General features: G+C 56.4%; 1 protein-coding gene across 1 annotated transcript; it reads right to left on the minus strand.

Annotated features, from left to right (window-relative positions):
• Nucleotides 1–593: 593 nt before the first annotated feature.
• LOC131083502 (prolow-density lipoprotein receptor-related protein 1-like) lies at nt 594–14,549 on the minus strand. The gene is made up of 34 exons (XM_058024280.1): nt 14,476–14,549; nt 13,723–14,222; nt 13,124–13,243; nt 12,693–12,812; nt 12,386–12,613; nt 12,063–12,176; nt 11,851–11,970; nt 11,440–11,565; nt 11,117–11,323; nt 10,786–10,954; nt 10,493–10,661; nt 10,082–10,307; nt 9,610–9,735; nt 9,206–9,421; nt 8,659–8,967; nt 8,214–8,426; nt 7,493–8,035; nt 6,872–7,087; nt 6,475–6,713; nt 6,264–6,393; nt 5,751–5,929; nt 5,450–5,636; nt 4,992–5,210; nt 4,581–4,764; nt 4,086–4,287; nt 3,854–4,018; nt 3,359–3,559; nt 2,723–3,266; nt 2,447–2,575; nt 2,150–2,257; nt 1,826–2,062; nt 1,284–1,704; nt 929–1,064; nt 594–662 (listed from the first exon to the last, which is right to left on the minus strand). The coding sequence occupies exons 1-34, from the start codon at nt 14,547–14,549 to the stop codon at nt 606–608; spliced, it is 7,134 nt and encodes a 2,377-aa protein (XP_057880263.1). The 3' UTR covers nt 594–605.
• Between the last annotated feature and the right edge of the window lie 8,979 nt (nt 14,550–23,528).

Consider the following 23,528-nt stretch of genomic DNA (forward strand, 5'->3'; position numbering starts at 1 on the left):
TGTTTTGCCTGAAGCAGGGAGAAAAGGTCTGTAAAAGGCAACAGCTAGCTTTTATAGCACTTTCCCAAAGGACTTTCCCCCCATGGTCAAAATCAACTCTTGAAGAGATTTCTCCCTCCTGGAGCACAGCCACTTCAGGGTGGAGCGGGGAGGGTGGGGGGAAGTAAGATCACAGAGGAAAAAAATAGCATTTTATTTCCCCTTTCAAAATTAGCTTGGTGTGAGGTGGTAAAACTGGTCTCACTGGTTTGTAAGGGACACTCAGGAGGTCAGAACTCCACTATAAAATCCTTCTCAGCCCCCTGCATAACAAGGTAAGAGCCTAGCCAGCTTCCTTGCAGAGTTATTTGGCCAGATTCTTATACCAGGTGTGCCCAAGGCACCCTGGTCAGCAAGCTAAACCTTGCTGCAGAGGGACAGTACTCAAGGGACAGTCTCAGAGACTGTGTTGGACTTGGAGACTTCCTGATAAACCTCCCAAGCGTTTTTTGTCTGCATTGTTACGTTCATTCCCTAGGTCTTAGACATCTAGAAAGAGCAAACCAATCTCCCCTCCCCAGCCCACACAAACCACAAAGGCACAAGAGATGCTGCACAATGTTCCTTTATGAAATTACGGTGTTGATGTGAGATGGTCCTTTCCTCAGCAGGGCTGGCAGCTCCTGCAGAAATCACAGATGGGTGTATCAGGGGTGAGTCCGACCCAACCTCTCCAAGCCCACCTTAGACCTTAGCACAGGGTGTGGGACTCTCCCACAGGCAGAGTGGGACAGCCCTGTCAGACTCTAGGCACTGTTGGTATTGCCCCTCTCCTTCAGCAGGAGGGCAGAGCTTGCTTCATGAGTGGGCACCATGCCAGCACTGGGCCCTGGGGCACTGCAGGGTGGCAGTGGGGTCCTTAGCAGGGCCTGTTCCAGATGCTACTCACCTCTTTCCCTTCATAAGCTTCATTCACAAATGTATCACTCTTGGGGGGAAGCTCTTCCTCCTCCTCATCCTCTTCCTCTGGATCACTTTCACGGTGGTACAGTGTCAGCACCCGAGTGGAAGCAGTGCTCGAGGTCCTGGAGAGGGAAAAATGCACACCGAGAATGGCACGGCCAACTCCTAGAGATGGGGCAGATCCCAAAGGCCTACCACAACCCCTGCTAACAGCCTGCTGGGGTGATTGCAGCTTCCCATATAACCCAGGAGTGCATCAGGACTCCACACTGTCCCTGGACAAGGAGACCCCGTCCCTCTATTTCCAGCTGTACCTGGCCCAGTGCAGCCCCAGCGCTCACCTCCTCCGCCTGTCCCGCCTCCGCATGTAGGCCAGGGCCCCCACAGCAGCAGCAGCCAGCAGCAGGAGCACAGCCACCCCCAGCACAATGGGTCCTGCCAGGGGCTGCACCTCGGCCTCCTCGCAGTAGTCGCCACGATAGCCCAGGGCGCAGTGGCACGTCACTCGGCCAGCCTCGATGGCACAGTCCCCGCGCAGGTTGCATGTCTCGCTGCTGCAGGGCACAGCCCCCAGCACCTCCTCCGTGCTGGGGGGCACCACGAAGGGCTCTCCGTGCTCCTGGGGGCCAGGGGCGGCAGATAGGCTGGGCTGAGGCTGCCGAGGCTGGGGTGCAGCTATGGATGAGACTGGTTCCTGTTCTACGTGGGACATTCCTGATGGTGCCACTGCAGGGACCTGCGTCCCCACCTTCACTGAGGTGCCTGGAGAGATGGGCATGGATCAGCAGAGACACAGGTAAGACCCCTTGCCAAAGTGGGCGAGCCTGGGCAGGCTATCCCATGCCCAGGACCCTGGCACGCCAGGCTGTGGGTGGGCACTCACAGTCAGACTCATCGGAGCCGTCGGCACAGTCGGGGCGCCCATCACAGACCTGCTCTCTGGAGATGCAGCTCTGGAGGTCGGGGCAGGCCTGCAGCGGGGCGGGGCAAGGCGGTGCCAGCGCACACGCTGCCCCGTGCACCAGGTGGTACCCGGGAGAGCAGCGGCACTGCCGCCCTGCAGGGTTGGGCAGGCAGAGCTGGGCACAGCCCCCATTGCTCTTTGCACAGCCATTGGTGCCTGCCAAAACAGCGCTCGTTAGCACAGCCACCGCAAGGCACAGCTGAACCCTGCAGCTGCCCTGGGCTGGGGCAGTCCCAGACCCACCTTCCTGTGAGAACTGGCTGTAAATCCTCATGGCTACCAGCTCCTGCTCCATCGGGAACCACCAGCTCTCAGCCTGCTCCAGCCGGCAGTGCCAGATCTTGCTGGAGCCTGGAGACACATGGGGTCAGCACTGCTCCACCTCCTCCCACAAGGGTGCCTGAGCTGGGAGGTGGGGGGGGGTCCCCTAGCTTGCCCTTGACCCCACAGAGGGGCAAGCCTGCACCCCACAGGGACTGGCAGAACCCCGTGTCCTAGTGCAGCAGGAGGAGCTGGGCAAAGCACAGCAGACAGACCTACCATTGGTTGAGGTTGTGCTCCAGAGCAGAAAGCCTTCTCCTACGGCAAAGAGTGAGAGACCATGCAGCCCTTCCCGCACCAGCCGGAAGCGGGATCCATCCAGCTCAACACTGCTGATGCTTCCTCGCTCTGCAAGGCACAGGTGGGAGAGGCTTCAGTGTGGTGACAGAGAGGGCTCCAGGCTGCCCCTCAGAGCTGTGCCAGGCTGTGCTTTGCAGACTGAGTGCCTGCACCACTGCTACCGTCCCGCAGTGCCCCGGCTCCACCCTCACTCACCCTGGTCTGCCCAGTACAGCCTGGTGCCAGCACCCCCAAAGGCAAGGCCAGTGGGAGCCCGGGCTCTCCTCCAGACCGCTCTGCGGCCAGTGCCGTCCATGGCCGCACACTCCACCACGGCGCCTCGCCCATGGCTGCCGGCTGCTGTGACAAAGCACATGGTGGAAGCACGAGGACACAGTGTCAGCCAGGCAGCACCCTGCAGCCCCTCGCTGAGTAGTGCCAGGACCCACCGCCCCCTGGGAGCTGCCACATGGATGGTGGGTGGCTGGCCCCCAATCCAGTAAAGGTTCCCACTCAGCCAGTCCAAGGCCAGGGATGTCACCGTGCCCTCCACAGCTACTGCCTTCTTCCAGGACAGGCGTCCCCAGTCCTTCAGGCGCAGCAGTCCAATGGAATTGCCTCCCACTTCTGCAAAGTACAAACTCTTGTCTTTCACTGCGTAGTCAACTGCTGTCAGGCGGCTCACCTTGGCCAAAGGCAGGGCCCGGTGTGGGGGAAGCCCTTGGGATCCAGCTGATGTGGGCAGGTCCTTCAGGTAGACCTAGAGGAAGGAGGCAGCACTAGGATGTGGACCTCTCTTCCCTGACAGTGGCAAGAACAGCAGCCCCCCGGGCTGGCTCCAGAGGGCAGTACCTGTGCCACAGCTGCCGGTGACACCAGGAGGGCAAAGGCCGAATCACGGATGGGCAGGCAGGTGGTCTGGTTGGCAGCCAGCATCAGCCCAGCAGGGCAGCGGCACTGCCCCGTGTGCCTGGCGCTCAGCAGGCACAGGTGGGAGCAGCCGCGCGCCTCACACGGGTTGGGGGCTGCGGGGCGCAGGGCTGGGTGCATCACCTGTGGGACAGCGGGCTCAGCCTCAGCTCCGTCAGCACGTGCTGGCAGAGCTGAGCACGACTGACAGCACACTGTGCTCCCAGGGCCCACACACTGCCCAGCTCAGGGCAGGATGGTGAGGCAGAGATGGTCCCAGGGGACCAGAGACACTTGGCTACAGTGACTGCTGCTCAAAGACCACTGGGATGGGGGTATAGCTCCCAGTGCCTCTTCGCTCAGAGGACAGCAGTCCTGTGCAGGATGGGAGATCAGCAGAGCTGCCACAGCAGGGCTTGGGTTTCCCCAAGAAGGTACCTGGAGGCCATGGGGCTGCCCGTGCCGTTTGAGCAGCACCGTCCTGTTCTTGCCGCTGGCCTTGTCCATCTGCTGCACAGACCATGTCTTCCTCTCTGACCAGTAGAGCTGCCCCTCGCACACAGCTGCTGCAAAGGGGCTCCGGACCCAGTGCAGCTTCAGGACCTGTCAGAGAGGCTGTCAGTGCCCATCCCGGTCCCCATCAGAGCCCACCACCAGTGCCCCACCACACCTTCACACCGCTGCCATCCAGACGTGCAGAACCGACACTGCCCAGCTTCTCATCCAGCCAGAAGATCCTCTGGGTGGGGAGGTCGAGGGCCAGTGCTGTGGGCCAGCCCAGTCCCTGGGCCAGCAGCACGTGCCGCCAACTCCCATCCATGCTGGCCTCCATCAGCCGTGAGTGGCTCCCCACCTCTGACCAGTACATCAGCCTGGTGGGAAGGCAGGTATGAGCCTACGGACCTGGCACAGCATCGACCCAGCACCAAGGCAGCCCAGAAAAGCAGCCTGGAGCTTCCCATCTCATCATGGGAGCTCTCATTGAGAGCTCCATGCAGGGCAGGGGCAGGTATCTGGGCTCTTTCTTCTCCTGTCATGCAGTCCCCGTAGCACCAAGGTGAGGCCATCCTCCCTCTTCCCCAGCCTCTCATCTGCCTCCACAGAGGTAAATGGGGCAGGGCAGGGATGGTAAGGAGGTCCTCATGTCCTCTTGTCCCAGACTTACCCTGCCAGAGGCTGGAGCACCAGGGAGTGGGGCTGGTCCAGGTCTCCATCCATCACCACAGTGTACTCTGGTATCCCTTGCCAGGCAGCCCCCAAGCGAGTAGCCAGAACCTGCCCTGCTACCCCATCTGTCCAGTACAGGTTTCTCCCAAGCCAGTCCACTGCTATACAGTCTGATCTCACACCTGAAATGCATTCAAGAGGCAGCACCTGTGTGGGGTGACAACTGCACAGCCCTTTGGCATAATGCTCCCAGCCCAGATCCCTCCATCCTAGAAACTCTGGTTCCTCCCAACCTTGCTCCCACTAGTGCTTCTCCACATAAGGGATCAGAGCTTGGTACCCCTCTGCAACCTGGAGACCGCACAGTGGAGGAGGCCAGCCCTGCTAACCCCATGTTGTCACAGCCTACCTTTCACCAATGTGCCCTTCTTTCCCGAGCTGAGGTCCTGCCAGCGGATGCTCTCTGTGGCCAGGTCCATCCAGAAGACTTTCCTCTCCACCAAGTCATAGTCGAGTGAGAAGACAACACGATCCTTGTCAGTGGCCAGCACCACCTCCTCATGGCCACTCCGCAGGCCATAGGACAGCACCTCAGACTGCACAGCCACCAGCAGCTTGGGCTCTGGTCCTGGGGTAACATAGAGCCACACGGACCCTGCTCAGCACTAATGGTCCCACGGTCCCAGCACATGCAGGCAAGGGACACAGCACTCACAGGCATTGGAGCTTGCTGGGACTCAGCCCATCCAGAGGACTACAAGGTTTTCCATGGGCAGCAGACACAGGAGGGCAAGTATCCACCAGCTCCCAGGGTATCTTAGAGGGCCAGGGCCAGCCTCAGTGCTGCTTGGCCACCCCAGGACTTACCAGTGAGTTTGCAGGTGTGGCCATCAGGCTCCAGGAGGTAGCCAGGGAGACAGCCACAGCTGTAGGACCCCGGAGCATTGAGGCATGTCTGGCTGCAGGCTCCCTTGCCCCACTCCGTGCACTCGTCTATGTCCATGCAGGACAGACCATCCGCAGCAAGGCGATAGCCCGGGCCACACCAGCACCGCTGGGGGGAAAGGAACCATCAGCTGCCCACCCTGGGGACATGAGGCTCCCTTCTGCAGCTGGAGCAGGGCATTGTACTATGACAAGCCCCTGCCCCAGGGCTGCTGGCACTCACAGGGCCCTGGGGCGAGGGGTAGCAGAGATGAGCACAGGACCGCTGGCAGGGCACAGAGCAGTTCCCGCCCTCGTCTGAGCCATCCGCGCAGTCCTGCTGGCCGTTGCACACCAGGGATGCATTCAGGCAGGACCCCAGCCCACAGGGGTACTCATTACTCTGGCAGGGAGCAGGGTGGCCTGCAGGGACATGGGGGGAAGGCTGCCCTGAGCCTCATCCACCAGCTCCTTCTGCTCATTTGGGGCAGATTTAGCTGCTCCCAGAGGCTGCTCAGAGCTCACTGCAGCCAGAGCTGTGCCAGTAGCCTGGCTTCAGGCTATATTAATTGAAAGGCCACTGGTCCCTGCAGGGAGAACAGCTACTCAGGACCTGGAGCCACCAGGGCTGCTTGGAATAGGCAGCCAGCACATGGGCCCTTCATCTCAGCATAGACACATACCCATCTCTCTCCGTGCTGGGCACCCACCACCCACCCTGGGGTGAGACAGGGAATAAAATAAAGGTGTTGCTCACAGCCAGCCTCATCACTGCCATCAGTGCAGTCAGTCTCTCCATCACAGCGCCAGACATCAGGGATGCAGTCACGGCCACGGGAGCAGCCCCACTGCTGGTCCTCACACAGCTCTTCCTCCCAAGGGCAGCCCTGCAAGGCAGAGGGTGAAAAAGGCTACCTGCCCTCCCAGGCATGAGTGGGGACAGGCTGTGTCCCCACTGCTCCACTCACCTGCTCATCTGAGCCATCCCTACAGTCAGCAGCACCATCACAGCGCCAGGCCTCTGGCACACACTCCCCACTGTGGGAACACGTCACCTCACCCTCACGGCAGAGCAGCGGCCGGGGCACAGCACAGCCCTCCTCATCCGAGCCGTCCTGGCAGTCGTGGTCACCATCGCAGTGCAGGGCCAGGGCCACGCACTGCCCGCTCCGACAGGAAAACTCAGCGGGACCACACTCCTTCAGCACTGTGGGCAAAGGCCAGGGCTGAGCAGGGGCACTGCCCCCATCCTCTCAGCAGGCAGCCCTGGGCAGTGCCTGCTCCAGGACCCACAAGAAACCTAGTGCATCTGCCTGTGGGTCAGGCAACCTCAAGAATCCATCCCATTCAGCCCCAGGGTCTTACCACAGCCCTGCTCATCCGTGCTGTCCAGGCAGTCGGCGTGTCCGTCACACAGCCAGCTCCTGGGGATGCAGCGGGTGGCGGCGTCGCAGCGCAGGGCACACTCCTGCGTGGGGGTCCAGCAGCCCGTCTCATCCGAGCCGTCGGGACACTGCGGCACCCCGTCACAGCGCTCTCCCGCCCCGACGCACACGGCTCCGCTCCCACAGTGGAAGGCCCCTGGGGAGACAAGGGGCTTTGCACTGCCTGCAGAAGGCAGCCAAGGTGCCCAGACCCTCTGCTAGCCCTCCAGTGACCTAGAAAGGCCCCACAAGGGACAAGGCTTGGTCCCTCCTGGACAATGCATCTCCAGGAGCCTAGGTCCTGAGCAAGGTGATTGTGGCAGTCTCAACTCAGCCACATCTAGGTCACTATGAGCAGTGAGATCAACTCTATCCTTTTCCAACAGCACCTCAAGCCCAGTGCCAAGCTCAGATGGAACCAGTATGTCTCATCACAAGCATCAGACTTTACCAGGACTTTACCAGGACCCTGTCCCAAAAACCCCACTAGGAAGCAGCCAGAAGGCCTGGCACAGGCTGACCCAGATCCCTTTTGCACAGGGGACAGAAGAATGGCTCCTACCTGGGGTGTTGCAGAGCTGGGCGCACCCATCCTCATCAGAGCCATCTGCACAGTCCTTCTCCCCATCACACAGGTACTCCTGGGCCACACACCCAGTGCCATCACGGCAGGGCACATGCGTGCGAGAACAGGACAGATGGAGAATGGGGGTCAGTGGGTGTGCAGTGCTGGACTGGAGGGGTGGGGTAGGTGTCACCACCCATGCAGAACTGTTTGAGCGTGGGGTGGTTGTGGTTGCCTGTGGGGCAGTGATCTTAGTTGTAAAAGATCGAGTGGTGCTGGTGACTGGCTGCACAGTGGTAGTCTTGGTCAGTATGGTCCGGACAGTTGTTGATGCAGAGGTGGTGGACTGTCTGGTGGTAGTTTGTGATGTAGTAGCCTTGCTGGTTGGTGCAGGAGTAGTGCTGAGTGCAGCACTGGTCTGGCTTGGCGGTGGTGTTGTGGTGGGGGTGGTAAGCTGAGCAGCAGTGGTGCTTGTGGTTGTCCTCACAGTGGTGGTCACAGGTGGAAGGAGTGGCACGGCAGACTCTTTGCTTGGTGGCACTGGCAGAGGATTTGGGATTTGTTGGGACCATACCCTCCCTGCACTCCAGGTACCTCCCAGAGCACCCCACATGACCAGCAGTAGCCAGGCACCCTGCCACAGCTCAGAGTAGCACGGGCCACCCAGCCCCGTCAGGTACAGCAGCAACACCAGGCACAAAGCCATGGCCACTCTTACCAGCCTGCAGCTCTGAGCCCACGAAGGCCACCACTCCCTGCACACCTGCTGCCGGCAGGGACAGCACGAGAGCCAGCGTCCTCCGGTCCCACAGCAGCAGAGCTGTCCCATTTGCTGACACCAGGTATGGCTCAAAGGCGGCCATGAGGCCATGGGACCAGCTGGGTGTCAGGGTGACTGCTTGCCGCTTGGTCAGACTCAGCGCCTGCAGGCCTGTGAGGCAGAGGCATGGCAGGACCTGTGCCTGCCCACACCACTCATGGCTCACCCTGCACCCCACAGCCCACAGCTATGGCAGGGACCTCATGGCTGAGGCCATGGTCCCGAGTCTGCCCCACGAGCATCCCACTGCCCAGGCAGGGAACTGCTGCATGTGGGGCATGGCTGATCACCCCTCCTACATCCACCACCTCCCCTCCCTCCTTCAGACACCAGCAGGGCTCACCCAGAGCTGAGCTCCAGAGCACACTGAAGGCTCTGCTGTCCATGGCTGCAGGCAGGTTTCCAGGCCATGTCTCATTCCAGGCATCCCACGGAGCACCCCCTGCCAGGCTCAGCGCCTGCAGGGGTTGCCCGCGGGCCAGCCAGTACAGAGTGTCACGCTGCCAGTCCAAGAAGAGGTGCTGGATGCTGCTGCGAGCCCGGTGCAGGATGCGTGGAGCCTTGTCAGACATCCGGATCACCCCGATGTCCCTCCGGTTACATGCGAGCCAGTACAGGTCCCCCGAGCGGATGTCCACACGGGCAGAGCAGACTTGGCAAGAGCAGGCAAGCAGTTATGAGGCTGTCCCATGACCCTGCACCTCTGCCTGGGTGCCCCTAGACCCTAAACCCAGGGTACAGCTGCCCACTGCCTCGACGTGGCCTCACTGTGCTCTGCACAGACCACTCAGACTGCTCAGACCACTATGCTCTGCACCCAGGAGATCCTCAGGCATCAGGAAGTATCAGGAAAGGAAACGTGCCCTCTATCTCTATCTATAGAGTCTCACCTGGCATCCCAGTCACAATGGCCTCTCTCCAACCAGGGTAGCCCACAACACGCAGGAGAGTCCCACGGTCATCTGTCCCATAGAGCACTGACCTCTGCCAGTCCACATCTTGCAGGTGGAGGGGCTCCTGCCACTCCTGCACCAGTTTGGTGTGTGCTCCAGGGCCCACATGCACCAGGGAGATGGCCTTTCCTGATGCATACACGATGGACAGCTCTGCAGAGCATAAGGGCAGTGTGTGAGCACAGCCCCAGGGATACTGGATGGGGTCACCAGAATGAACCAAGACAGAAATGTCACAGCACTGGTGTGTGCTGGGAACCACATCCCACCAAAGCCCATTAGGGCCCTTCTTCAACTCCCACATGGATGTATACCACTCCAGAGAGCCAGACCCTGCTCACCTGCACACTTCCCCGAGGGCAGGAGGAAGAGGCCCTCTGGACATGCACACTTGTAGCCTTGAGGATGCACAGGGGACAGGAGGCAAAGATGACTGCACAGGCCCAGAGCACATGCAGCAGTGTCCCCTGGGAGCAAGAGGATGTTAAAAGCTCAGGTAGTCATGACTCCAGTATTTCTCCCAGTCTCCAAAAACCACAGGCTGTCCTGGGACTGGATAAGGGCTGGAGGCAGGGTAGCAATGTCATGTGAGTTAAGGGGACTCAGGTCTACCCAAAACCATAGCCTTTCCAACAGTTTTATAGGTCCCCTCTGTACCAACCCCACAACCCTTCATCACAGCATCAGGCAAACCATCGGGCAGGACCTGGTGAGCTCCAGGACTCAGTGAGCCTTCCCCAGAACGCAGGGATGTAGCGGGGGTTGCTGCCATGCTGCCAGCCTTGCAGCAGTGCAGCACCTGCAGGTACTCACTGGGAGGCTGCTGCAGGGCATGCAGCACAGTGAAAGCTGAGATAGAGGCACGGAGCAGTACTGCATGCTCCTGGGGAGAGGCCCAGGTGGCTGACACCAGCTCTGTGCCATCGGTCCAGAAGAACCGGCTCTCAAACACAGCCAGGCCCAGCGGCTCCGTGTGGCTCCGCAAAACAGCGTGGAAGGAGTGGCGCCCGCTGCCATCCACCCGCAGGGTCTCGATGGACTGGGGACAAGGCAAGGCATGGTAGCTATGTAGCATCCCCACACCTTGGCCCTTCTCCTCCCAGCCCAGGGATATATGCCAGACCTAGGCACTGCTCCCTGCTCCCTCCCATGCTTTGGGCCACCCTCCCAACTCCCACCTCATCTCCCTGGGTGCGAGAGAGCCCTGCTGCCCCTCATCCCTACCTCCTTGTACTCGCTGATCCAGTACAGCCTGCCAGCCACATGGTCCAGGCTCAGCCCCACAGGCTCCTCCATGGACACAACTGTGAGCTCCCGCCGGTTTGAGCCATCCATGCCAGCTGCAGCAATGACTGTCCGGCCCCTCTGTCCACGGTTCACCCAGTACAGGGACCTGGGAGCAGGCACTCAGCATCCACTTCACAGGATAACACCAGTGCTGCCATGGCCCCACAGCAGGCACCACCAGCACTGCAATCCCAGAAGCCTGGGCCAACCCTGGCTCATTCATTGCTCACCTTGCACCTGGATTCACTGTCAGCTGCTCTGGTGCAATGTCCTTCCCCAGCACTGTCACGTAACCACGGCCATCACCCAGCCCTGCACAGATGGCTGGAGGATGGCTGCTGGCCCAGTACAGCTGCCCTGTGAACCAGTCCACAGAGATGCTGTTCACCTCTCCGGCATCTGTAGAGACAGAGCAGTTTTAAGGCACACGTGCTCCAGACTGTGTGACAAACTCGGGCTGCCCCCTCCTCTATACAGGAAGAGCAGTACTGGGGTGGCAGGCCAGCTCTCAGCACCCATCTCAGCCCTGCTACAGCACCCAGCACGCTTGGTCCTGCTCACCTGCATAGAGAGGCTGTGTGTCTTTCCCCGGGTGGTGGACACGGAGCTCTCCATCCTCTGTCAGCCAGTAGTAGGTTTCTCGGAGCAGGTCGTACACCAGGGCGCGGGGTTCTGTCTCAGTGGAGAGCAGGGGCCGGTAGGCTTGGGTCCGTACATCCAGAAGGGCCAGGTCCTGCCCCACGGCCACCAGGATCTGTGTTGAATTGTCTGCCAGAGTGAGAGGAAAGTCACTCATTGACCAGGGACATGGCTGGGGAGGGCACTCCCGTCAGGGACAGGGACATGGCTGGGGGGTACGGCCTGGGCTCCCCTCCTCTCCCTACCTGTCACTTCGCAGGCAGTGCCATGCCGCAGGGTGTAGCCCGGGAGACAGGCACAGCTGAAAGTGCCTGGGGTGTTGGTGCACAGCTGGCTGCAGGGTCCATACTCCAGGGAGCACTCGTCCACATCTGCACAGATAGGTGAGATCAGCAGTCTGCCACAGAGCTGCCCCAGACAGCATTGCCACTGCTTCCCTGGGACTACAGGCAAGCTGCCTAGATACCAGAACATAGGCCTCAGCCCCAAAATGCACCAGCTGCCGCTGGGACATTATCTAGATACAATCTTTACAGGACACACAGGCAGGAGCAGGGCAGAGGCAGGTGCTTCCCCAGAAGCCTTGGCCACTGACACTGCTGTCAGTGGCCAAGGCTACATGTCATGGAAGCACATGCACCCTGACCTCCCCTTACCAGCACAGCTTTGCCCATCTGCCTGCAGCACCCAGCCAGTCCCACAGGAGCACTGCACTCCCCAGTGCGTGTCAGTACACGTCTCTGCACAGCCCCCGTTGCGTACAAAGCAGCTCCGACCTGTGGGGATGCAGCAAAGGGTGACGTGAGGCAGGACAGCTCTGTGGCTCCCCTCCCAGATGGGCATCAGCCAGCAGCTGTGTGTAACTTACCACACGTGCTGGGCTCATCCGTGCCATCCAAGCAGTCATCCTTGTCATCGCACATCAGGGACTCCAGGATACACTTGCCCTCATCGCACCGCACCATGCCAGGCGTACAGGGAGCTATGGCACACACAGCTCATGTCAGCAGGGCACATGAATACCCTGGGTCCCAGCCTCATGGGGAGGCCCTGCAAAGCATCAGCAGCTTCCTGGCAAGCTTGCCACCATCCCAAGGGAAGCTGGGGCCCAGGAGAACAAAGCACTCCCTAATTCACACATGGCCCAGACAGGTCTCAGCCTAAGGAGGAGCATCCAGTGTTCTTGCTTACCGCAGACATCTTCATCCGAGGAATCACCACAGTCGTCGATCCCATTGCACTTCCACTCAGCCATGATGCACACCCTGTTCCTGCACTGCCACTGCCCAGGCAGGCAGGGCTGCTGGGGACACCCCTCCTCATCCCAGCCATCCTCACAGTCTTGGTGCCGATCGCACAGCTCCCAGTGCGGGATGCAGTGGTGGGTGCCAGGACACTGCACCTTCTTTGACCCGCACACTGAGGAAACAGCGCAGCACTCACCAGCCTGCCCTGCACCCCCAGCCACCCCCACTCAGCCCCAGCAGAGAGTACATACCACAGTCCTGCTCATCAGAGCCATCCAGGCAGTCAGCAGCACCATCGCAGCGCCAGCTGCTAGAGACACACCGGCCATCGTCACACTGCCACACGTGGGGGTCCCCGCCGCAGGCAACATCTGCAGGGACAGCACGCAGTCACTAGGACCTGCTGCTACAGCAGAACAACAAGGGTCTGCTACATCCTGGCACGGGACAGGCGCAGGCAGTGCCCAAGAAGCACAGAGTTCCAGGATGTGTTCTCATGCCACAGATATTCCTAAGGATCTCTGGAGCACATATGTCCCTGCAGGAAGCTACACAGGCAGAGCCAGCAAAGACTGAGGTGCCTCTGTCCTGTCCTACCACTCCCCAGAGCACCAGGGCCCCTTGATGTCTGTGCAGCACAGCTCCCCAGGCCGTCCCATGACACCGGATGGGTGCCACTCACCGCACTGCTCGTCCGTGCCGTCAGGACACTGCTGCTCGCCATCGCAGAGCCAGGGAACGGGGATGCAGCCGGAAACGCAGGCGGCCTGGCGTGAGGCTGCACACGTGGGGCTGGCAGCCGCTGCGGGCGAGAGGGAGCCGGGCCCGGGATCAGGCGGGGCGGCCGCAGCGGGCATCCACCTGCACAGCCCCTCTGCGGCTCCGCGCCTGGGGGTCCCGTCACAGCCCAGTACGGGGAGCGACCAGTCCCATCCGGGGCACCTCTGGATCTCCTCTGGGGCTGGAAGGAGAACTGCACCTCTCGTCCCCACTCAGGGAAGGCAGGGACCCCCCCCCCCCCCAAAGCATTTTAGGCAGCAGCACAGGGCCCCTCGGGACGCAGGGGTCCCCATACTGTCAGGGTGACAAGTATGCACAGGCGTCAAGGACACACCAGCGGGAGATGAGTAAACGGGGTCATCCTCAGGGGCAGGGGACCCCCCAGCGCCCATCGCGGGGGGATGAGCAAGCTTCCCTGATGCGGCGGGCGCCCACCGCAGCCCCTGGGAATGGAGCAGGGATTTTCCCCCCACCGGCCCGCCCCCCTCGGTCCTGGCTCACGGGCGCGGCGTGTCCCGGCGCCAGCGGCGCTCGCGGCCAGCGGCAGCAGCGGCGGCAGGAGGATGCTGAGGAAGACGAGCGCCCGGCGGAGCGGCGGCGGGGGGCGGCCCATGGCGGCGGCGGGGAGGGGCGGCTCCGGGGGGCCCGGCCGGCGGAGGGAGCGCGGAGCCGCGGCCGCCGCTTTTATGTCCGGGCGCGGACGGCCATTGGGCACCGCGGGCACCGCCCGCCGAGACCCCCGCCCGCCCCGCCGCCGCGGGGGCTGCGCCGCGCTGCCCCGGGGAGCCCCGGCCGGGACACGGGGGTCGCCGGCCTCGGGAGGGGCAGCTGCGGTCCGGGCCGGGCGCTCTGGGGACCCACCGCCCGCCGAGAGCCGAGGGGCACGGGGGGACCCCCGTTCCCCGCCCCGCCTCGTCCCGCCGGGCGGGGGTTGTTGTGAGAGCCGGCCGTGAGAACCGGGCCCGCAGCACCTGCGGCGGCCGTGGGAAGGCAGCGACAGCCTTGAACGCGGGGGCACCCCCCGAAAACAGGGGGCTGCGCACCCCCCAGCCCGCCGGCCTCGACCTTGAGCGCTGTGAAAGAGCCGCTGGAGCACAACAAGGAGAGCGAGAGCTGGGGGAGGAAAACTGCCCGGCCAGAGGATAAGGCACCTGCCGCTGCCTGGGAAAGGAGTCCCAGCCACCCGGCAAAGCGGGGGGATCGCCCGAGCCGCGGAGATGGCCCACGGGAGCTTGCGGACTTGTCGCTACACACCGGGGGAAACTGCCGCTGTGCTGCCCTGTTGGCTTGTCTCCCCGCCAGCTGCGGGTGGGGGCATGAGTGTCCATGCACCCCCAAGACTGGTCTGTACTCCAAGCACATCCATGGCCTGTGGGTGCTGTGCACACATCCTTTCCAGCCTTCCCATCAAACCTCCCTGCGTGAGAGCTAAGCCTAGAAAGCTGCTGCAGTAGGTGCACACTTATTGACACCACTGTCTTTCTGTGAGACCTTCTGGCATGTGCACGTTTTCCGGCTTGCTCAGAAAAGGAAAGCTCCAGGATGGTCTCCTGTGTGCTGGGGAAGAGATGGAACCAGCCACAGGGCTGGCCCTGGTGGGGCTCTGACACAGCCAAGTCAGCTGGAAGCTCAGGGAAGAGACGCCCTCAGGCAGATGGAAAGACCAGGGTGTTGCACAGCTCTGGGTCAGGAGGCCCAGTGCACTGGCACAAGGGAGATACCCCAGGCCATTTCTCCCAAGGTGTGGTGCCCACACCCAGCATCCCAGTAGCTCTGGGCAACTGACTTCCCCAGGAAACACAAATGTGCACATCCCAGGGACCATAAGCAACCTTGTGGCAGGAACACCAGGCAAAGTGGTTCCTAGTGGTCAGGGGAGAGAGTAGAAAGGACAGAGCAGTACCCAGAAAGCTCCCATGCCCTCCTCACACCTGTAGAACAATGCTGAGATTTGTGTTACGACCATGGGGATCTGCCCTCCACCCTAGCTCTGCCAGCCCACAGTGCACCCACACCACCAAAGCAGTAACTCCTCACACTGGCTGGCTGGGAAGGGCAAGTGGCAGCAGAGGGACTGTGCTGTGAAAAAGGGTCCAGAAGTTAGTGGGTACAGTAGAAATGCCCAGTGCACCTGGGCATCAGCTTGGGGAGCTGGGGCAGCAGTGAGGGAAAGGACACATGGTGTGGCCAGCCTCTTGAAATGCAGGAGACTTTTTTAGAAGCATGATTTAAAAGTCCAAGTATTTTAAACACGTGTATAGATAAAAGAGCATACAGGTTATATGTACGTATAGACAATAGCCCACTGTACATAACTATGTTTATATGTACCTACAGTGACTTCTTCTCTATGATGTACTGGTTATTATTTTCCTGGACTTCAGGAGAATTTTTTTTAATATTTTCTGTTTTTTCTTTACAGTTGCATTAGTAGAGAAGTTTCCTTTTCTCACTGACATTTAGATTCTCCCTTCCTTGCTTCCAAGTCTAAGGGGATGTTGATGATTGGAGAATGCTGGGACCAAAATGAGAGGGAGCAAATCTGTGCTGACATGAACAGAGGATAAAATATGCTATAAAAAAGTCCAGCACCATGTCCCAATAACACCTTTAACTATTCCAATTGCAGCAACCTTTTTTTTCAAACATTCAAAGGCAGTTTCACATTAAAGAGTATTATTGATTTTATATTGTTAATAGAAAATTACATGTATCTTTTCTGCTGTATGATTGATCACATCCTTGTCTGTTATTGCTGTGTTCCTGTTCCTTTCCAGCCACTTTTAAGCATTCTTTTCCTAAAGATAAGGGACACTGTGCTGTTAAAAAAAATAGAAAACAAAAATTCTGTGGGACGCTCTGCCTCATATCAGTTATCAAGCTTCTGCAATCTTGTTTCCATAAAGAAAGGACAGCTCTGCTTGCGTCTGTGCTGTGTGGCCTGACTCTGCTCAAAATTAAACTGCCTGCAGTCTGTTGACTAAAATTTATGCCAGTGGGAAAACTGGATTTCATGAAATACCTGTTTCTTCCTAGGAGATCATCTTATTAAGTGCTTAAATTAAAAAAAAAAATGGAGAGCATTACAAACTATTTTTCAAATGCTGAAGCTTTTTCCAGGTAAAAAAAAAAAAACCCTTTTTCAACCCTGTGCCTCCAAGAACTACAACTCCTATTTCAGGGTCTGGCCCACAGCCACACTGATAGCAACACTTCCATGAGACTTGCAGAGTGGTGCCCTGGTCTGGTGCCCAGACTCCCTGACAAATCAGGCAATCTCAGTAACTCTGTCCCAGACAGCCTTGCAAAGTGAGTGACAGATGCTCTGCTAGAGGGGTAGGAAATGGCTGGAGACATTCTCTTTCATTTGCCATTTTCCTACTTTGCTCTCTTAGCAGCATTGTCCTTTTTTTTGCTTAAATGTCCCTCCAACATGTCCCTTCATGGCCAGCTCAGTGCCCAGCAAAAGCAAACAGGGATGATGGCAGCACCTGCCTCAGGGGCATTTAATGAGCAACAGAGTAGTCTCACGAGTGGCACCTCCAGCCTCCAAGAGCCTCAGCATAAGCAGGAGGAGCACAACACTGAGATCTGTGCGTGGGTAAGTGCTCCAACGTCCCAAAGGCCAAACAGCCTTGAAAAATTCAAGTTTACAAACAAGTTTAGCACCTGCTGTGATACAGCCTGGCAAGATGCTTAAGAAATAGTGTTGTTTACCACAGTATTATTTCCCTTAATTACAAGGGGTATGAAAGGAACAATATTCAGGCAATTTGGAGGACTAATTTTATGAATACACGGAGAAAACAATTTCTTGTTCTCTGCAGTAACAAAAACTACACTGCTTTCAACACCCTAGGCAGGTTGGAAATTTGATGTGTTTGCTTTTTATTTCAGAACACAACCAGGTAGGAAGATCTTTTTAAGAAGCAAATGAATTATCAGGATAAGGAAAATGAGACTGTTTTGAGCTTTCATTGATTTGGGGAAATAAATGCACAAGGTACTGTCTACTGCCCTGAAAGGTTCCAAAAATGTTTGCTTATTTTCAAAAAATTCTAGGTTTGTGATTGTATCTCCCCCACATCCTTGTCACCCTACTGTTCCCCAGCCCGCTGAGAATCAACTGTGAGATCTCGGGAAGATGGAGAAAGAAATCACGGCCTCCACCTGGAGATGCCGCAGCTCCCTCCCCGTCTCCCGTCCGGGATCCGCCTGTGCTGCCTCTCCGCGCCGCCACTGGGGAGCAGCAGAAGGCTGCAGGAAGGTCCTGCCTTGTGCTGCTCTCCCAGGCTCTGCGACTGATCCATGAGTCCTGGAGGCAACGCAGAAGGAATTCAGGACCTCCCCACCTGCAGATGCCACAGCCCATGCTCAGCCTGACAGCGGTCCTGTCGCACATCCCAACTTTCAGCCTCACAGCTTGTCACCAAACCCTGCTCAAAGCTTCCTGACACCCTTGCTGAGAGGTGGGACAAGGTTGCTGCAAGAAGGCCAAGCCCAGGTTTAGCTGAGGACAGGATGGTGAGGAGCAAGTCTCCTTGCCTGGCTCTGATCCTTCCACACCAGGAGCAGGAAGGGAAAATCACTGCCAGCCTGCACCAACAGGGCAGAAGCATGTCTCCAGGACTGCAGGCATCCAGGGCTCTGTGAGGTAGCTGTGCTAAGAGGACATGAGGGATCTGCCACCTGGTGACACACACATTCATCTCTTTGTATGCACACACACATATTCAGGCAGATGCCTGTACAGATTCACACATTTTACATGGATGTTGAAGTATTGTTTCCAGTCCTTTGATACCCTGCTTCACTGAGGTGTCTCCTGCCAGGCAGGTCCATGAGGTCAGTGTATCCTGGACATGATATTTAGAGCAGTGTAAAGTGCTGCTGTTCCCCATTGCTGCAGGGCTTGGCCAAGAGAGTGGGAAGGTGAGCAACCCATCCCTGAGCAGCTGAGTGTCCCCTGCACAGAGTGGGGAGATTGCCTGCGAAGATTGAGCCTGTGACTGGAAAAAGGGCAGCATTCACTGCTGCTTGTAAGGACTGAGATTCAAGTCATCATTGTCAGCTATCCTGAGCAGTGGCTGACCCTCCACTGTCTCCTCTGGCCTCACCTCTGTGTCCCACTCTGCTTTCTGGCAGTGCCTCCACTCTTTAAAGCAGTCACAGTGTCACACACACTTCTTGCTCACCGCTCCAGCCAGTCCTGCTTTCAGGCAAGATGCCACCTTGGACTGACATGTTTCTAACTTTTGTGACCAGGGTCTGGCAGTATTTTTTTCCTTTTTTCCAAGGAAACAAACAGCTGGACACATCTGGTGCTATTTGAAAGTAAAACTCTTCAGAAACAAAAGGAAAACCAAAACAAAACGCAGCACTTTTCCTTCCTGTTGTTTTCCGTTCTCTATTTCGTAAGTCCAAGTTCTTCCTTGCCCAATCTCTGGTGCTGCACAAATCCCTTCAATGCAGGAGTGAACAGCCCAGGTAAAGATGCTTTCTCACTGTATTCCCTGGTTGACCTCATTGTCTAGCAGAGTAAAAACTCAAATAATGAGAAAAGGCCTTCCTCTTCCAGAAGCAGCCAAGCCAAAATTGCTCTGTCATCACACATCCCTGTTAACATCACATCACTGTTTTTAGCTGCTTAGTAAGTCATACCAAGAAAAAGAATTGTTTTTGTCATCTCTCTCTAGATGCATATAACTTCACAAGAAAACATCTGATTCATCATTGCTTGGAAAACTAGCCTGGCTTTAACACGCCCCCAGAACAGTTCCTTCCTACCCACCTTTGATCAGATTATTTCACTTTTTTTAGAAGGGAATTTGGCTTTCTGATTTCCACTTGCCTGCAGATATTTCCTCATTCTCTGTATAATGAAGGCTGCATCTGCACTTGGCCACTAACATGAGGCTCAGCTGGAGCAGGCAGCAGGTAGGTCTTGGCTTCTTCAACCCACCCACATGTGTTCCCTCCATGAACATCATGGTGCAGGCTGGGATCTAGGTGCATTGGTTCTCACTCCCAGTTGGTGTCCTGGACCAGGATGTCCCCCTTGTCTCACAACATTGCCCTGGAGCCACTGATTCCTGCTCTCAGTGTTTGCACTAAAGCCTCACCTGCTTTGATTGCTCCAGGCCTGGGGTGACAGTGCAGCCCACTGTGATGTGAAGCACATGCTGAAGCCACTCTTGAAGGAAGCAACAGCAAATCTCATCTTCAGCCAGCACTTTTCAGGGTCACTTCTTTAATGACTGAGCAGTACTGAGCGCTGCAGGGAGACAAAGGAGGCTATAAACCAGGCCAATCTGCCCTCCTCTCAGGCTATCACCAATGGTCTCACTGCCAGCGAGCAGTAAAGCATTATAACCCTGGGACAGCCTGTGCTCCACATATTATCCCCTTTCTTGTTTCCTGAGAAGCTTTAACAAAATTAAGGACAAAAAAAAAAAAAAAAGTCACAATGAAGAAGAAATTATGCTTAAGGAAGAGAGAACTGGGAAAAGGTGCAGTTCTCTCTGAAACCTCACCCAAGTTTCAGTGATGAGCATTTCTTGGGCCAGACATGGTGTCTCCATCTAATAGCCCTTGATGGCTTTTTCTTCAAGGTATTCCTTTTTGAACTCTTGCAAACCTCAATATCCTGCAGTGAAGACTTCCTCCTCTCAGTTCTGCACTGTGGAAAGAAACCAGCTCCCCCTGCTTCCTTACAACAGGACACCCAAGAGCTTAACTGAGTGAAAGACAGTTCCTCCTTGCCCTCTCACATCTGCCCTCTCAAGGCTCAATATACCTGCCCTGTTCACGGTGTAGGAACCATCCCAGGCCTTTAAAAATCCTTGGTGCTCTTTGGCTGTGGGGAGACCATTGCTGTGCATAGCATCTGAGACATGGACACATACTGACTGCAGATAAACTGCAGCATTTCCATTTTGTCCCTTTCCTAGACATTCCAAAGTCCCATCTCAGACAGGACAGAGGTTATTCCATGCCTTGACACCCCAAGAGCTGCAGCCAGCAGCCAGGTGCCTGTGAAATAGGGCAGGCTGCTGCAGCTGGCATGTACTTGCACAGCTTCCTCTGGGCGTCCTGCTGGGGCATGGTGTGGCCAACCCTCACTCTTCAGCCAGAACTGGTGCTTCCCACCTTGCACCATCAGCCTGGGTCTGAGCCCAAGCCCAGTGCAAATCCCAGATGTCTGTAGGAGTACTCCTTACATCCCTACCTGTGTGTTCCTTACCTAGCAGATGGCAGGAAGGTGGGCATTGGAGCAAGAAGAGCACCAGCTCAGGCAACTGCAGCTGTTAGCTACTGAAGGGTTGACATTTTGTGATGGGCTTTGGTATGTGCTGCATTTAGTCTTTATTGTTGAGTGTCTGCCTTGGGCCTGCAACCAGCAGAGAAATCCCAATGTTCAAGCAAAGGGGAGGAGCACTCCATGAAAATTTGATGGGAGCAAGAGACATAAATAGACAGGGTTTGTATTCCTCCCTGGAAAAACACTGCATAAATCCTTCTAACAAGATTCCAAAAGCCTTATGCAGGACAGGCATTTTGGCTTTATTTCCTGATTCACAGCAGCTTTGCTCTTTGCCAGATCAAACTGCACCACACAGAGCTTCACGCTGACTCGGCTTTTAGCCCCACGGAAAACACTGCTGCTGCAGTACTGCCCAAAATCAGGCACCAGGGGCTGGGGATGCATGCAGAGCATCTTGCTTAATCTCATGAATACCAGTCCCGGCAAAAATAGAAACAATTGCCGTCTCATAGAGGAGCTTGCTGTATCAAGTTCCTAGTGCTCGCAGCAACCAAGTTAAATTAGTATTATCTTCGTGGCTGGTAAATTGTTTCTTTCCTGTAATGTTAAATAAATAAGGGACTTCTTTTGTGTTTTGGTGAGGTAGGAGGTTTGGATTATCTTCTTACCTTTATGACATACTGTGCCCACTTAATTTTTTGCATTGATGACATGGAAAGTGTCTTTGAAGCCAAAAAATGCAGTGTGTTTTCCATACATAGCAAGTATGTTGGCAGAGAGACTGGTTCAGCTAAGCAAGCAGCCCACATTATTTAAAACAATCCTAAAGTCTCCAGAGCTTAACATCTGGGACAACTCTGCCACTGCCATGTCAAACTCACTGGGATGAGACTGGAAAACAAGTGGAGGAGAGAGCCCTGTAGCCATGATGCTGACACTGCCTCAATTTCTCATAAGAACTATTCAAATGGGCTTTCTGCTTTAGAGGCTAATTCCCCATCCCAGGGCAGGGTTTTCATTTCCAAGACATAGCTTTTCTTTCATTTAACTGCCAGAATTTCAATTTAATCAACTTCTAATGAATAAATGCAAATGATTTTGCCTACACTACTGCTCACTGTAACTTTACCTTGTCACGGGTGGCTGTTGGTAAGATGCCCCACCAGCTCTCCCTGGAAAACCTGAGGGAAGATTTTTAAATCTCCTGTAATCTGTCTTTTCCAGTGGGATGCCCAGAAGCTACCAAGGCCCTGATTTTTAAAGTGTGCAAGGCTTTTCTCAGAGACTGGCAGTCTCCCAGGAGGTGCCCAAATGCATGGGGAAGTGCTGACATCCACACTCCAGGGCACAGCCACCTTTCTGGAAGCAGTCTGTCTCTGCATTTTTCCTTCTGAGCAATGTAGGAGTGTCAGCATTGAACATTTGTTTGTTCCTCTCAGGGACTGTGCTGCTAAATCCTGGCACATAAAGCACTTTGCTCATTTTCTCCTTTCAGGGTGGCACCATCTTCCATTCTGGCCAGCTCACTCTGGTTTAACCCCTTTTCCTACAAGCACAGGGTGTTTGATACTAGCCACTCAGTCTAAGTCCCTTTCTCAAAACTTTTTAAACCCACAGGTCAACAGCCAGCCACAAGCCAGAGTTAGACCCAAGCTCAGGGTCTCCAAAATATCCTGGTTCCAGGAAGATCAAGCCCAGCAGAGGCAGCAGACCTCCTGGCAGCACCTCACCCCATCTCTGTAGTGCTATCAAACAAAGACCTGGAGCATCAATGCAATGGGCTACTGGCTCTGCTTTCCAGGGGACCAGTTGCTTTTCTCTTGCTCTGAGCACCCCTGGGATGTGCTCTTGCCATAGCAAAGGAGGAGCTTTGCAGAGAACAGTAGGATTGAGACCTTCAGCACGCCTCTCCTGCAGTCAGTGGATGCTGCCAGTCCCTTTGGAAAGCCCTGGGTTTGGCTGCAGCAATGTGTCTACTGCAAACTAGAGCTCTGGGCAGCCACAGATTGCAGCACCTAGCACAAATACATGGCCCAGCTACATTTCTTTTCTGGGAAACAAAGATGTGTGAGCCTTAGGACTATTACTATCAGGCTGTAGCTTCATAGGGGTGTAGCTGTGCTGATCCAGCCAAACATGTTCCCTGTGGCCTTGTGGCTTTTTGGGAAGTACCAAGGGGCAGATGACACCACCACGAGCAAACAGCACTTCCTGAGGTGGCTGGGAGGGAGATGGAGATAGCACATGGGATGCTGTCATACAGGAGATGCTGGCTGTGATTGTCATTGCATCCCTCATGCTGGAGAGAGAATCTGTCCTGAGCAGGCTATGTGGTATGGATATACCAGGATAAAGAGAGGGCAGCCCAAAATTTCAGCATGTGTGAGCTGTCCACACATCTAATGTATGCCTCACCACAGTCTACAGCTTCCTCACATGTGGAAGAGGAGGAGCTGGCACTGATCTTTTCTCTGTGGTGACCAATGGACAGAATCTGAGGGAATAGCATCTGAGGGGAGGTTTAGGTTGGATATCAGGAAAAGGTTCTTCACCCACAGAGTGGCTGGGCACTGGAACGGGCTCCCCAGGGAAATGGTCACAGCACCAAGCCTGATGGAGTTCAGGAAGCATTTGGACAACACTCTCAGGCACAGGATGTGATTCTGTCCTATGCAGGGCAAGGAGATAGACTGGATAATCCTTTGTCATTGCCATCCAACTCAGTATATTCTATGACTCTGTGATTCTATGGCAGGATATAAATGGCCCTATTCATGAAGAAAAACCACATATATAACTTTGCACCCACCATCAGGGCCCCCATCTCAAATTAAGGCATTCCCAGGCCTTTGGGGAGATGATAAAAGCAATAAAGGAGGTAGAAAATAACTGGGGAAAGCTCAAGGGCTGTAAAACCTCCCCCCTATTAGCTGCACTTGCATACAACCTGCCAGGCTCTTTGGTCTTTCAGAGATAACCCTGGGGTTACACACTCAGGAGCTCAGTCTGTCTGAGGCTGCCAGCACCTCCCAGCCACAGTGAG

The sequence above is a fragment of the Melospiza georgiana genome, chromosome 5 (genome assembly GCF_028018845.1).
Source record: "Melospiza georgiana isolate bMelGeo1 chromosome 5, bMelGeo1.pri, whole genome shotgun sequence".
Lineage (NCBI taxonomy): Eukaryota > Metazoa > Chordata > Aves > Passeriformes > Passerellidae > Melospiza > Melospiza georgiana.